This window comes from Penicillium cinerascens, assembly GCF_028974065.1.
Source record: "Penicillium cinerascens strain IBT 15544 chromosome Unknown contig_24_segment0_segment0, whole genome shotgun sequence".
NCBI classification, from domain to species: Eukaryota; Fungi; Ascomycota; class Eurotiomycetes; order Eurotiales; family Aspergillaceae; genus Penicillium; species Penicillium cinerascens.
This window is the reverse complement of record NW_026695290.1, coordinates 598,997-611,120: the sequence shown is the minus strand read 5'-3', so window position 1 is coordinate 611,120 and position 12,124 is coordinate 598,997. Positions and strand designations below refer to the sequence as shown.

Sequence of the window (12,124 nt, the reverse complement as noted above, 5' to 3'; positions counted from 1 at the left end):
ACAACTTTAAGGCTAATTCTATCTATATACTATCACGAGAAGCTCTGCTCTTCAATAGCCCGATTGATCACACGGACAAAGCGGCCAACCTTATCAACATCTTGCTTAGCCGTTTCAATGCCAAGCAGAACCTTCTTGATACCAACACTGAGTCGGCCGTCATCTGCCAGACCACCGACTCCCTCAAGAGCCTGAGCAATTTCTTGAGCGTCAAATGCACCGGACTGTTCCATGACATAACGCAGCTCGCCAAAGGAGCTAACATTCGGAACCATAATATCCGAGTTAAACGAGTTGTAGACGTCCAGCTGCTTCATCAAAGCACGCTCAGTAGTCGTGGCCAGAACCAAGAGGCGGCGGCCATGTGTAGGCTGCTTCCTGAGGAAGACCATAAGGGCCTGCAGCACGCTGTTGCTGAAGCGAGGGCCGATGGGCACCCAGTCAATGATTCTCTCGATGTTGTCAACGACAACGATGCTAGTTTGACTCTTGTAGGCACTCTCGAAGATGCGACTGATGTGCTGAATCTTTGCCGGCTCACTGTAGCCAACCATATCCTCCGGGCTGATGAGCTTAATGAAGGGGAAGCCGGACTCGATGGCAATGCGTGCAGCGAGAGCAGTCTTTCCGCTTCCCGGGGGACCATGCAGCAGGACAGAGAAGAGTGGTGTGGATTCAGCGTGACCGACCTGCTTGACGAATAGCTCGCCTTCACGCATAATCTCGTTGATGACATTCGAGTAATGGATCACGCCGTACTGGATGCGGCTGGAAAGCTCCTCCTCTGAGACACCGAACGCGGGCTTGACTTCGTCAAGTGCTTGGTGGAAGTCAGCTCGGTTGACCTTCATATTGACCACATCATCGTTGATACTAGCCATCGTGCCGACCTTGACATGACGGGAGAAGGCAAACGATGAGGCTGACTTGACCAGACCGGCAATCTCGGCACCGGAGAAGTTCTTGGTCAATTGGGCAAGCTCCGCCAAGTCAACATCGTGGTCCATGACATTGTTTGTTCGCATCTTCTCCGTGTGGATCTTGAGAATCTGGCTTCGACCCTGCTCATCGGGGAGCGAGATCTCCATGTGGACCTCGAGACGACCAGGACGCAGCAACGCCTCATCGATCATATCCATACGGTTGGTCATTCCGATCAACAGGATGTTGTTGAGCTGGTCAACACCGTCAAGCTTCGACAAAAGTTGGTTAACAACGCTGTCACCGACGCCGGTACCACCACCTGCACCGCTACCACGCTGCTTGCATACGGCGTCCAGCTCATCAAAGATGATAATGTGGAGACCACTCTCATCACCCTTCTCCTTGAACTCCTTTTCGGCATCTGCAAACATCTTTCGAATGTTCTCCTCAGACTGACCCACATATTTGTTCAAAACTTCTGGTCCATTGATAATCTTGGGTTCTCTGGCGTTGAGCATCTTTCCAATTTGGCGGGCAATCAAGGTTTTACCAGTACCGGGGGGTCCGTAGAGCAAGAGACCCTTGACGTGTTGAATACCGAGTTTCTCAACCAGGCCCGGCGGGAAGATGCGAGACGCAAAAGCACGACGGAAAATTGTGCTGAACTCGGAGTCCAGGCCACCGATTCCCATATCCTCGAACTTGAAGCCGGGCTGGATGATCGAGTTCGCAGCGGGGCGGCGGTTTGAAGGTTTGACATTGATTCCGGATTGAGAATCCTTGAAGAAGTTTAGCTGTGTATGGCGGGTAACAATTCCTCTTGCCAAAGGATCAGTCTCGATTTCCCCAGAGGAAAGGTCGGGCTTCTCCGAAGTCAGATCTACCCGCTGGACAGTCTTGACATGTAGAAGCAACGGAATGCTTCTGTTATCCATCAGGATCCTTTGTCCAGGGGCAAACAATTGGTTTTCGAAGTTCTGATCTTGTTAATAAACATCCAAATGTTGCCGACGGGCTCGACTCACTTTGATAACGGCATTCGCCAATTCATCCTGGTCGTACGCAGTCTCCACACGCTTCTTGATGGACGCAAAGCTAACTTCGATATCCGCAGATCCCAGGTAGGCCTGACCACCTTGACTGAATGGATCATACAGCTGTACTTTGACGGCATCTCTCATACCGATGTTTGCCCATGTCCGCTGAGGGTCCGACATGCTAATAAGTCCGGGAGGGAAGCCCTCGAGAGGGCGGGCGGAGAAGACATAGAGGTCATTGATGAGAAGGAGGACGTCGGTACCGTCTCGAGAAGGAGGGATATCCTGGGGAGATACGGCAACACTTGGGAAATGTAAGTATTGATCGGCAAAGGGCTAGAAAGATATACATACAGGTTACCAAAAGTGTAGTTCTCGTTCGGGCTCTTGCTGGGGTTGAGCATCCAACTCGGACCTCCACCTGGCCGACCGGCCGGAGGCCGGGCAGGCATCTGTTGCGGAGATCTTCCCATTGATGGTGGCGGTGCCCCATATCCCCTTGTCACAGTAGAAGCGTCAGTCATGGGCACATCGTAATCGCGGGAACCCCCAGCGCTGGATACGGGGGCAAGGCTGCTGTCATACCGTGGAGGTGCTTGGTTCGGGTTCGAGTAGCCTTGGGGCGAGGGACGCTGACCGCCAGACCCAAAGGGATTTGGGACTGATGGAAGGTTGTTCCGATTAAACATGATCGGCTCGTGTGTTGTTTGGTAGCCCGAGAGTGAGAGGTGTAGGAGGTTGACGGTGTTGCGGTATCGCCACTCTGTCTTCACGGGAGCAGGCAGCGATGTAGATCAAACCCGCGTGGGCAAACGATGTGTGGTCCGAAAGGATGTACCGGGGTTCAGTACCTTATTTCACAAAGACAGTAATAATTGTAAGATAGTTGAAGCTGGCAAGTTGTGAAGCTGGGGAACTCAGTTGCGCCGGGAACAGCGTCGGGCCGTGGGGCGTTATCGATAAGACAGCTCCGACTGGGCTGCTTCATCCATCAACCGCCGGCCCACGATGCCACTGTGAGTCTTCTTTGGCGCTCTTCTATCGAATGTTACTGACATGAAATAGCCATCTTCTCGGCAAAAAGTCATGGAACGTCTACAACCCAGAGAATATCGCCCGCGTCAAGCGCGACGAGGCACAGGCCAAGGCCCGCGAGGAGGAAGATGAACGACATAGGCAAGAAGCCGATGCCGAGCGTCGAATCCAGATTTTGCGTGGAGAGCGCGTGCCTACACCTCCTCCGCCACCATCTCCTCGTGAGTCGACAGAAACGGGAGCTCGGCAGGACAGAAAATCCCACGACGGCCCTGGGAGATTCCTCAAGAGACGCCGCCTGGCTGGTGAGGATGATACGGACAGAGACATCAGAATAGCCCGAGAGGATGCAGCTCAGGCTATTGCTAAACGAGAAGAGCTATCTCTGAGTTCACAGCGGGACCGTAAGGATACACAGGTCCCCCCTATTGGACAGTGCTGGCCACATTAACCTGTTCCCGGAGCGCGCAAACAAGAAAGCTGAGAAGAACCTCGAGGCCGAAGCCGAGGCGGAGCGAAAGCGGCGCGGCTTTGAAGACCAATATACAATGCGACTCTCCAATGCGGCTGGGTTCAAGGAAACTGCTGGCCGTCAACCATGGTACTCGTCCGGTGGCCAGGCTGCGACAGCACCGGATGCAATGCCCGAGAAGAACGTATGGGGCAATGAAGACCCGATGCGCAAAAATCGAGAGAAGGCTCGTATGGATGTCAATGATCCTCTTGCAGCTATGAAACGCGGTGTGCGCAAGTTGAAAGCGACGGAACAAGAACGAAAACGATGGCACGACGAGAAACGAAAAGAGATCGAGGACCTCAAATCTGATGAGCGCCAGCAGTCAAGACACCACCGGAGGAAGCGTTCAAGATCCAGGGATAGTCTTGACGATTTCCGGCTCGACGGACCGGCAGTCAAAGACCGAAGCCTTGATGAAAAAGACCAAACGAGTTCTCGCCGGCACCATCGTCACCACCGAGAAAGAAGCCGGGAACACTCGCGTCGGGACCGTAGTCGGGACCGCTCACATCGGCGGTCACATAACTCTTCAGATCGTGCTCATCGCCATCGCCATGATGAACCCCCCGTGATGATCACAGGCGTTCACGAAAGCCAGAACCAGGCAAAGTTTACGAGAAGCGTTGATCGCACTACTTTTAGTAAAGATTAAAATAACATTTGCTTTTTTCGTATGCAGGTTTCATTTCATCGGAGCTAGATTCGAAAGCCATAACCAGGTCGCAGAATCTATCCTTCTCTGGGTATAGTCATCTCTATCCATGCAAGTCGTCACCGAACCCTGTATCTATCATGCCCATGAACGATTCAAACAAATTTTAAACAACACTTCGTTTATTGGAGGGACCAGTGCTGGCCACTCTTGGTGTTCTCGTCTTGCCACTCGATGGCAAGGTCCAGCAGGCGAGATCCCTTTTCTTTCTTCTCGTAACCAATCTTGCCGTTGATGACCTGTCCCTTCTTGAGAGGCTTGGCTTGATGTTTTCCGTGATCGATGAGACATATGGTCTGCATCCAATGAGTCTCAGTTCCATCAGGGCCGGTGGTAAAGGCCACAATGCCCTTCTTCTGCATGTCCGAGGGCACCGCATTATCGGGGACGGTCGAGTCCCTGGAGGGCATGAAGAAGATATCGAACCAGATAGCCCAGCCATCAAGCGCGTCAATATCCTCCTTGAGAGTGACCTGGAAGTCCTTCAGGAAGGTCAGTTCGTCGACGGTGATTGTGTGCAGGGGCAGCGGCAAGAACACGGCCGAGTCACCAGCAATGGATGTGGGCTGATTGCTGCGAACGAGAGCCTCGTCATAGATGTTCAACTTCATGCTGTTCATCTTGAATCCATAGACATTATTCCAGAAGGAAATGTGGGATGCAATGAAATCCGGGTCGGCGTAAGGAGCAATCCGGAGCGTGGCGTGCGAGGGGACCATGAGACCATCGGGGGCGAGGTAACGGTCCCTGGCGTAGATGACGGAATCAAACATGGCCTCGAATAGGAGGGCGTAGCCCATCCATTCGGAGATGATGATGTCGACCTTCTCCACCGGCAAGGTGACCTCTTCGATCTTGCCGCGGATGCAACTATCCCATGTCAGTGAACTATGTACCTAACAGGCATGTATAGGAAGGGCCCTTACGTGATGACGTCTCCGAGGCCATTGTCGTACACAATTTCCTTGGCCCGGTCGATGATGTTCGAGTTGTCAACCGAGATGACCTTCTTCGCTCCAGCCTTGGCGCAGAACATGGACAGGATACCAGTTCCACAGCCAACATCCAGAACAACCTTGTCCTTGAAGACGTGCTTGTTCTCGTAGACGAAATCGCGATAGGCATCGGTACGAATAGTGTCCTTCAGCATGGACTCGTGGATTGCTTTTGAAATGCCATTAGTAAAAGAAACGAGAAACATAGAAAGGAAACCCCAGGACGTACTATTGTAGGAATAAGAGGTGAAGTAATCTTCATCGGCCTCCCCAATCTTGTCGGCGGGGGACCTCTTCACATAAGCACCGGGCTCAAGCTTCTCATCCTCCTTGTTCAACTGGTCTGCCAGTGACTTCTGCACTGCCAATCTGTATTCGGAAAACTGAGTCTGCAATCGTTCCAGATCCTCCTGAAGTTCAATAACTTTGCGCTCTGCCTCGTTACCAGATGCGGGTTCTGCGTCCTGATCCTGCGCGATGTCGTCAAGACTGTACAGAAGAGCATCGTCCTCCAGCACGGGCTTCATATACGCATCGTCGGCAAATTTGACCTTGGACGAAACATCGGGGGTCTTGTTTCCGGCCTTAACTTCGGAGCGCACGTAGTTAACCAATTTAATGGTATCCAGGAAGTCCAGGCCTGCCATAGTACATATCGTCAGTCACATATTTCCAAGACGTTTCGCAAGCTCCAAGGCATACCAAGGTCCTTCTGGATCTTCAGCAGGTCGAAATTGTGCTTCTCCTTGCAATCTTCTATCATGGAGCGCACATCAGGGAAGACCTGCTCTGTGAAAAGTCCGACAACGGGCTGCGACTCATCGTCGGGCTCGACATCTTCCCAACCTTCCTCGTTGCCAGAGTCGGAATCGTCCGATACCGAGCGCAAATCGGCGGGAACATCGTCCACAGGGGGCTGAGCAGCACTGGAGGATGCCATGATGGATTCAAGTGCAATTGGCAAGAAAGGGAAGCAGATCGTCCTGGTGGAGGGGCACAAGTTCGCCGATAAAAAAAAATCCGTTATCAGAGCCGCGGCCTGAGGCCAGCCGTTGCCCCCGCCCCGGTTTGTTTATTACTGCCGTATCACTGCGTACCGCCCTTCGATCCTCGAGCCTCGATCTTCGATCCTCGATCCTCCCTCCACACTTAAACATTCAAGTCCATGGCTTTCTTCTTTAATCGTGGCCGGTCGCGGCAGCCTGCCGATGTTGTCCGCTCGACCAAAGAGCTCTTGCTGAGACTCCAGGAATCCCCCAATACACCCAAGGTCCGAAGCTCGAGCCCAGTCGTAAGACGGAACCGCTAACATGCTAAGTAGGCCGAGGAGGACCTCGCGAAGCAGCTCAGTCAGATGAAAGTGATTGTTCAAGGGACACAAGGTTGGTCCCCGTTTCTTATGGATGATTTGACGCCGAACCCGGGGCTTTCGGACTGAATTGGAATGCATGGCTGACGTCTCTGAGCTGTAGAGGTCAACACATCGCCGGACCAAGTCCACGCTTTAATCCAAGCAAGTGTTCAGGACGATTTACTCTACGACCTATCACGATCAATCCATCTGCTCCCCTTCGAAGCCCGAAAAGATACCCAGACCATATTCTCCCACATCCTGCGTTTCAAACCCGCCTCGTACCTGGACCCCAAAGAACCTCCCAAAGACCCCCCGGTCATCTCATACCTTGTCCACCACCGACCGGAGATCCTCATTGAGCTATGTCGAGGCTATATGCAGAGTCAAAGTGCCATGCCATGCGGTGTGATCTTAAGAGAGGCGCTCAAGTTTGATGTGGTCGCTGCGGTGGTCCTATATGATCAGTCGAAAGAGGGAGAGCCGGCTGTACGCCTTTCGGACTTAAAGCCCAACCTCCCCCAAAAAGGTGACGGCGTGTTTTGGAACTTTTTCGATTGGATCGATAAGAGTAATTTCGAAGTTAGCGCCGATGCATTTACAACTTTCAGGGTAAGAACCGGGCAGCGAGGAATCAGGTAAACGGTTGTGACTGACGCGTCTGCCTTAGGAAATTCTGACCCGCCATAAAAACCTGGTGACTGCATACCTCGCGACCAACTTCGAACTGTTCTTTGGGCGATTCAACAACATTCTGATCCAATCTGACTCTTATGTGACCAAGCGACAGAGCATCAAGCTGTTGGGAGAGATCCTGTTGGACCGTGCCAATTACAACGTAATGATGGCTTATGTGGAGAGCGGGGAAAACCTCAAGTTGTGTATGAAGCTGCTGCGCGATGATCGCAAGATGGTGCAATACGAGGGGTTCCACGTTTTTAAGGTATGTTCTGCCGATCCAGGGGGACGAACCCGCACTGACCAGCGCAGGTATTCGTGGCCAATCCGAACAAGTCGGTGGCCGTGCAACGGATTCTCATCAACAATCGCGACCGACTTCTTAGATTCTTGCCTAAATTCTTGGAAGACCGCACCGACGACGACCAGTTCACCGACGAGAAGAGCTTCCTGGTGCGCCAGATCGAACTTCTGCCCAAGGAGCCCGTGGACCGGAGCCGACCTGCTCAGTCACAATCCGGAGTCAACACGGCTGCTGTGGCTTAAAGTTGATCTAACTCTGGGCCGCTGGATCGCAATGACGGTTTGTTTCGCTTTTTGTTATGCCCGTGATGACATTTGAGGAAGTATAGCCGGGATACTTGGCCTTACCCCTTTTGCATTGGCAGCTGAAGGTCTGCTGGTTTCACAGCCTCGGCTTAGTGGAGTTTCACGTTTTTTCTATGTACACATGTTTGCTTCGGGGGGTTCTCCAAAAACATTGAATTGAATTCTTGTATTGCTCGGGAGTAGATCAACTCGGTAGCCTAATGAGCTCCCCCCGCAGAAAGCAATATAAAATGGCTATAAAAAGCACACTTCATCTATAGAAACCCGGGAAGAATAATACGCCGTGGACCGTTCTAATCTAAGGACAGCTAGCGCGCTCCACACGGTCTCCTTGTCTGGTCTCGTCGGTCCCACTACGGCGCGGCCCAAGTTTGTTGGTGGGACAAAAGATGCGACGCCCCTAGAATTGAGATTTTGGCCCTTGACTATTCACTCCTTTTCTGGTATTGCAAGAGATTGGCCTTCATTCCTTGTTTGCGTGGAATGATAAAAGCGGCCACCCGCGCCAAGCCTCCACCTACTCCATATCTTTCTCTTCAATTTTACTTTCCAGATCCCGACGAAACGGTGATGCGGGATCACTTGTCGCTCCTTTACGCTTCCCTGTGATCCAGATCCAGATCGACTCTATCTCTTTCGCGTCCCTTTGGCCATGCCGGGATCATGGTGAATGAGGCTCCTGCATCGTTACCCGTCCCGGAGTCGCGTCCGACCACCCATCCAGTGCCCGACGACACTGATCCTCAGCGCCCGCCCGCCATTCGCTCGGTCTCACTCCCTTCACCTGAAGATGCGCTACAGGACATCAATGGCCGATCTTTAAGCTCCAGCACCAGCGCCGCGTCGCCCAGTCCTAATGCCCGCCCCGCCAGCGCCGTCGCGGGGGTGAACTATTCCAGGAAGCACCAAGGATTAAGACCGTCTACGTCCGGGGGAGATGGAAATCGGTCGTTCAGATCGGAAGGCGATTGTTCTGGTACACCCTCGCTGCACAGCGTGCCCAGTATTGTGATCAACGATGCGGCTTCCCGTCCTAGCTTGCGTCCGGGCTCCCGGCCAGGGTCTCGCTGGTCGGAGCGCAAATGGCCTGGCTTGAGGACGAGATCGACGGAATTGGAACGGAAGATGAGCATGGAGGAACAACCACCGGTGCCTCAGATTGAACCCGCATTCAGTGGCATTAGCTTGGATATCCCGACGGGGACTTTGGATGGACTGGGGCAGTCGATGAAGTTCTCGAATCGTGGTAGCCTTATCAGGAAGGACAAGAAACGTCCACATCCAGGACCCAGACCCGAGCAGGTTTGTGAAGAGCCAAACGACCAGCGCTCCGAGATAAGCTCTGAACCCGCATCGGAGGCACAATCCATACAGCAAGACATTGACATCACACCGGGCCACTCCCCCTCACTGAGACAACCGGACGCTGAAAAAGACATGCCCAAGGTGACTCCGCGACGTCCGAGACCGCAAAGCACACTCTGCCCAAGACAGACCAGTCTTCAGAGTAGAGCCATTTCTGCCGACGAGGACATGTTGTCCCGTCGCGTACGGCTCATGTACGAGAAGGGCGACGACGATGTCACTGACTCGGACGTTGCCAAAGCATTGGCATCAGATAATGGTGTGCTTTGGGAAGAGGGTACGCCCGACGCGGAAACAGCCTCAACCCCTGGCCCCAACCTGTGTGTTCGGAACGGGAATCTCGGGTCAAATGGCAGGGCATCTGCCGAGGTGGAACGTCTTAGAATGAAGAGGGAGACCCAGGAGCTGGCGGGAGGAATTGAGTACTGGCAAAATGTTGGTGCAGGGGATGTAGACCGCTATGGCTTTATCCACGCACCCCCAGACAGCGCAGAGCCCCATCCTATTCAACGAGTCACTACAAGTTTGCTGCTTGCCTCTGAATCGCCCCGTCGCAAGCGTTCCATTCGACCCCCGTCTGCCCTGACTAGCAGTCGATCTTTTCATGGTCGTTCCCCAACCCGGAAGGGTTCCCAAAGCTCTGCAGGACCCCGTCCATCTTCGTCGGCGAGCACAACTAGTGCGCCAATACGGCGTTCAGCATCACGTCTGCGTTCTGCCACCAATCGCCTTCCTCACAATCGAGACCGAAAGTTCACAGACGAGGCAGCCGACATGCTCACTCTTCCGGTGGATTCTCCTAGTGGCGACGGGCTAGACACCCCCAACGCGCGCGCGATACGCAAAAAGGAATGGGAGCGCGAGGACAAGTGGACAAAGATGGCGAAGCCGACCAAAAAGAGTAGAGATGGCGGCGGCATGACATTCGAATTCGATACACAGAGCTCGAAATTAATTGAGCGGACCTGGAAAGGTATCCCAGATCGGTGGCGAGCAACTGCATGGTACTCTTTTCTTGCGGCCAGTGCGAAACGGCACCCGGACAGTCCGTCCGAGGACGACCTTATTGATGCTTTTCACGAGTACCAGTATGTTTCTTCACCGGATGATGTTCAGATCGATATAGATGTGCCGCGCACGATCACTAGCCATATCATGTTCCGACGGCGCTATCGCGGTGGGCAAAGACTCTTATTCAGAGTCCTTCACGCTATGTCATTATACTTCCCTGATACCGGCTATGTGCAAGGTATGGCGGCTCTGGCGGCGACTTTGCTGGCCTATTACGACGAGGAGCATGCATTTGTCATGCTTGCCCGACTCTGGCGATTGCGCGGTCTGGAGGAGCTGTACAGGTCTGGATTTGCCGGGCTGATGGAGGCTTTGGACGACTTTGAACGAGAGTGGCTAGCTGGTGGTGAAGTAGCCACCAAGTTGGTAAGATCAATCCCCAAAACTGGACTTTTGAAACCACTCGTTGACACATCTTATTACAGACCGAAGTTGGAATCCCACCTACAGCTTACGGTACTCGTTGGTATCTGACTTTGTTCAACTATTCCATTCCATTCCCAGCTCAGCTTCGGGTCTGGGACGTTTTCATGCTTCTTGGAGATTCTGAGGATCCTTCCGTTTCCACAAGGCCAAGCACATCCTCCGGTAAAGGAGGAAAGAAGGATGGGCCCGGACCACAGTCTGGCACGTTTGGCCAGGGCCTGGACGTGCTCCACGCCACCTCGGCTGCGCTGATAGACGGCATGCGGGAAATCATCCTCGAATCTGATTTCGAAAACGTCATGAAAGTCCTGACCAGCTGGGTTCCAATTAAGGACATCGAGCTGTTTATGCGTGTCGCCAAAGCGGAATGGAAAGTTCACCGCCGCAAGAATCCCCACCACTAATTCTCCTGTCAATTCCCCATCTGCCTCGTTCAGCTGCACACTTTTCTTTCCCTATTCATTGTCATGACGGCCTTCATATACCCTAATGATCGGGCCGAATCCTGAAACACACGATGTCTAAAATTATTATACCCAGCCCCTGGCCTAGTCATGACCGTTGCGGGATACCAGGAGCAGTCTTGTACTGTTCATCTTATTCTTAATACCTATGTACTCTGCCCTATGTTGTTCCCTTCCATATTTCCTACGCAGCCCTCTTCAAGCACTCGTCTTCTGCCATGATGGCCTTGACCCTGTTTGGTTTCCAAGACGATACCTTCCACGCTCCCTCCCTTTTCCTTGACTCCACTGTTTCTAATTCGCCTTGTGTCCTGAGGACTTGTGTATATGTTCACTTTCTTTTCACAATTGGCTGGTGTCCGGGCCATTGTCGTGCACCGCGAAGGAGCGAGTGGACTGTCGATACGCCATTGTTGAGTCTATTAATACATAAAGAATAAACTGATACCCTCTTAACCAGAAATCTCCACTACCAGTGTTCATCTGATGATAGACCCTCGTTGTAACCATTAATCTTCACCTCTTTGTGCAAAAGTTGACCAAGACAATGTTTACCCCAGTAGACTCTTTCCACCCTTCGCACCCAAGTTACCCTTGTCAACATAAGCCGCCTTGAGCCAATCCTTAGAGCGAAGATTCGTCCCCAACTGTTGCTCATACACTACCTTGATATTGTAGACAGTATCCAAGCCAACAGTATCCATCATCATACAAGGACCCTTCTCCGCTTTGAACCACAACTTAGACATCTCATCAATCATCTCCCCATCACTGACCCAATCCGCCATGACAGGCAGACACTCGCGCTTGATAGCCGCCCAGATCAGATTTTACACCAAACCAGTCAAGTCCTCCTTCGCATGCACTGGCTTGAATGCAGCCGTTGCCGCCTTCTCCATTAGGAACGGGAAGATTTCCGGACCAGTCTGTCTACACGACA

The 12,124-nt window shown here is 52.7% G+C and overlaps 6 protein-coding genes across 6 annotated transcripts; 3 read left to right on the top strand and 3 right to left on the bottom strand.

Annotated features, from left to right (window-relative positions):
• Positions 1 to 32: 32 nt before the first annotated feature.
• On the bottom strand, positions 33 to 2,650 carry N7498_003311 (AAA family ATPase SEC18; the record flags this gene model as incomplete). The annotated part of the gene is made up of 4 exons (XM_058450373.1): positions 33 to 1,901; positions 1,950 to 2,265; positions 2,316 to 2,459; positions 2,547 to 2,650. 4 exons carry the CDS (start codon positions 2,648 to 2,650, stop codon positions 33 to 35), a joined length of 2,433 nt encoding a protein of 810 aa, XP_058309835.1.
• Positions 2,651 to 2,969: 319 nt separating this feature from the next.
• Positions 2,970 to 4,165, top strand: N7498_003310 (uncharacterized protein; the record flags this gene model as incomplete). The annotated part of the gene is made up of 3 exons (XM_058450372.1): positions 2,970 to 2,977; positions 3,027 to 3,400; positions 3,477 to 4,165. 3 exons carry the CDS (start codon positions 2,970 to 2,972, stop codon positions 4,163 to 4,165), a joined length of 1,071 nt encoding a protein of 356 aa, XP_058309834.1.
• A 182-nt stretch (positions 4,166 to 4,347) lies between these two features.
• N7498_003309 (protein arginine methyltransferase RmtB) lies at positions 4,348 to 6,160 on the bottom strand (the record flags this gene model as incomplete). The annotated part of the gene is made up of 4 exons (XM_058450371.1): positions 4,348 to 5,095; positions 5,152 to 5,389; positions 5,450 to 5,860; positions 5,923 to 6,160. 4 exons carry the CDS (start codon positions 6,158 to 6,160, stop codon positions 4,348 to 4,350), a joined length of 1,635 nt encoding a protein of 544 aa, XP_058309833.1.
• A 225-nt stretch (positions 6,161 to 6,385) lies between these two features.
• N7498_003308 (Mo25 family protein) lies at positions 6,386 to 7,795 on the top strand (the record flags this gene model as incomplete). Its single annotated transcript, XM_058450370.1, has 5 exons — positions 6,386 to 6,490; positions 6,542 to 6,602; positions 6,693 to 7,183; positions 7,242 to 7,514; positions 7,562 to 7,795. 5 exons carry the CDS (start codon positions 6,386 to 6,388, stop codon positions 7,793 to 7,795), a joined length of 1,164 nt encoding a protein of 387 aa, XP_058309832.1.
• A 726-nt stretch (positions 7,796 to 8,521) lies between these two features.
• On the top strand, positions 8,522 to 11,124 carry N7498_003307 (putative TBC domain protein; the record flags this gene model as incomplete). The annotated part of the gene is made up of 2 exons (XM_058450369.1): positions 8,522 to 10,660; positions 10,720 to 11,124. The coding sequence occupies 2 exons, from the start codon at positions 8,522 to 8,524 to the stop codon at positions 11,122 to 11,124; spliced, it is 2,544 nt and encodes an 847-aa protein (XP_058309831.1).
• Positions 11,125 to 11,735: 611 nt separating this feature from the next.
• N7498_003306 (uncharacterized protein) lies at positions 11,736 to 11,972 on the bottom strand (the record flags this gene model as incomplete). The annotated part of the gene is made up of 1 exon (XM_058450368.1): positions 11,736 to 11,972. One exon carries the CDS (start codon positions 11,970 to 11,972, stop codon positions 11,736 to 11,738), a length of 237 nt encoding a protein of 78 aa, XP_058309830.1.
• Between the last annotated feature and the right edge of the window lie 152 nt (positions 11,973 to 12,124).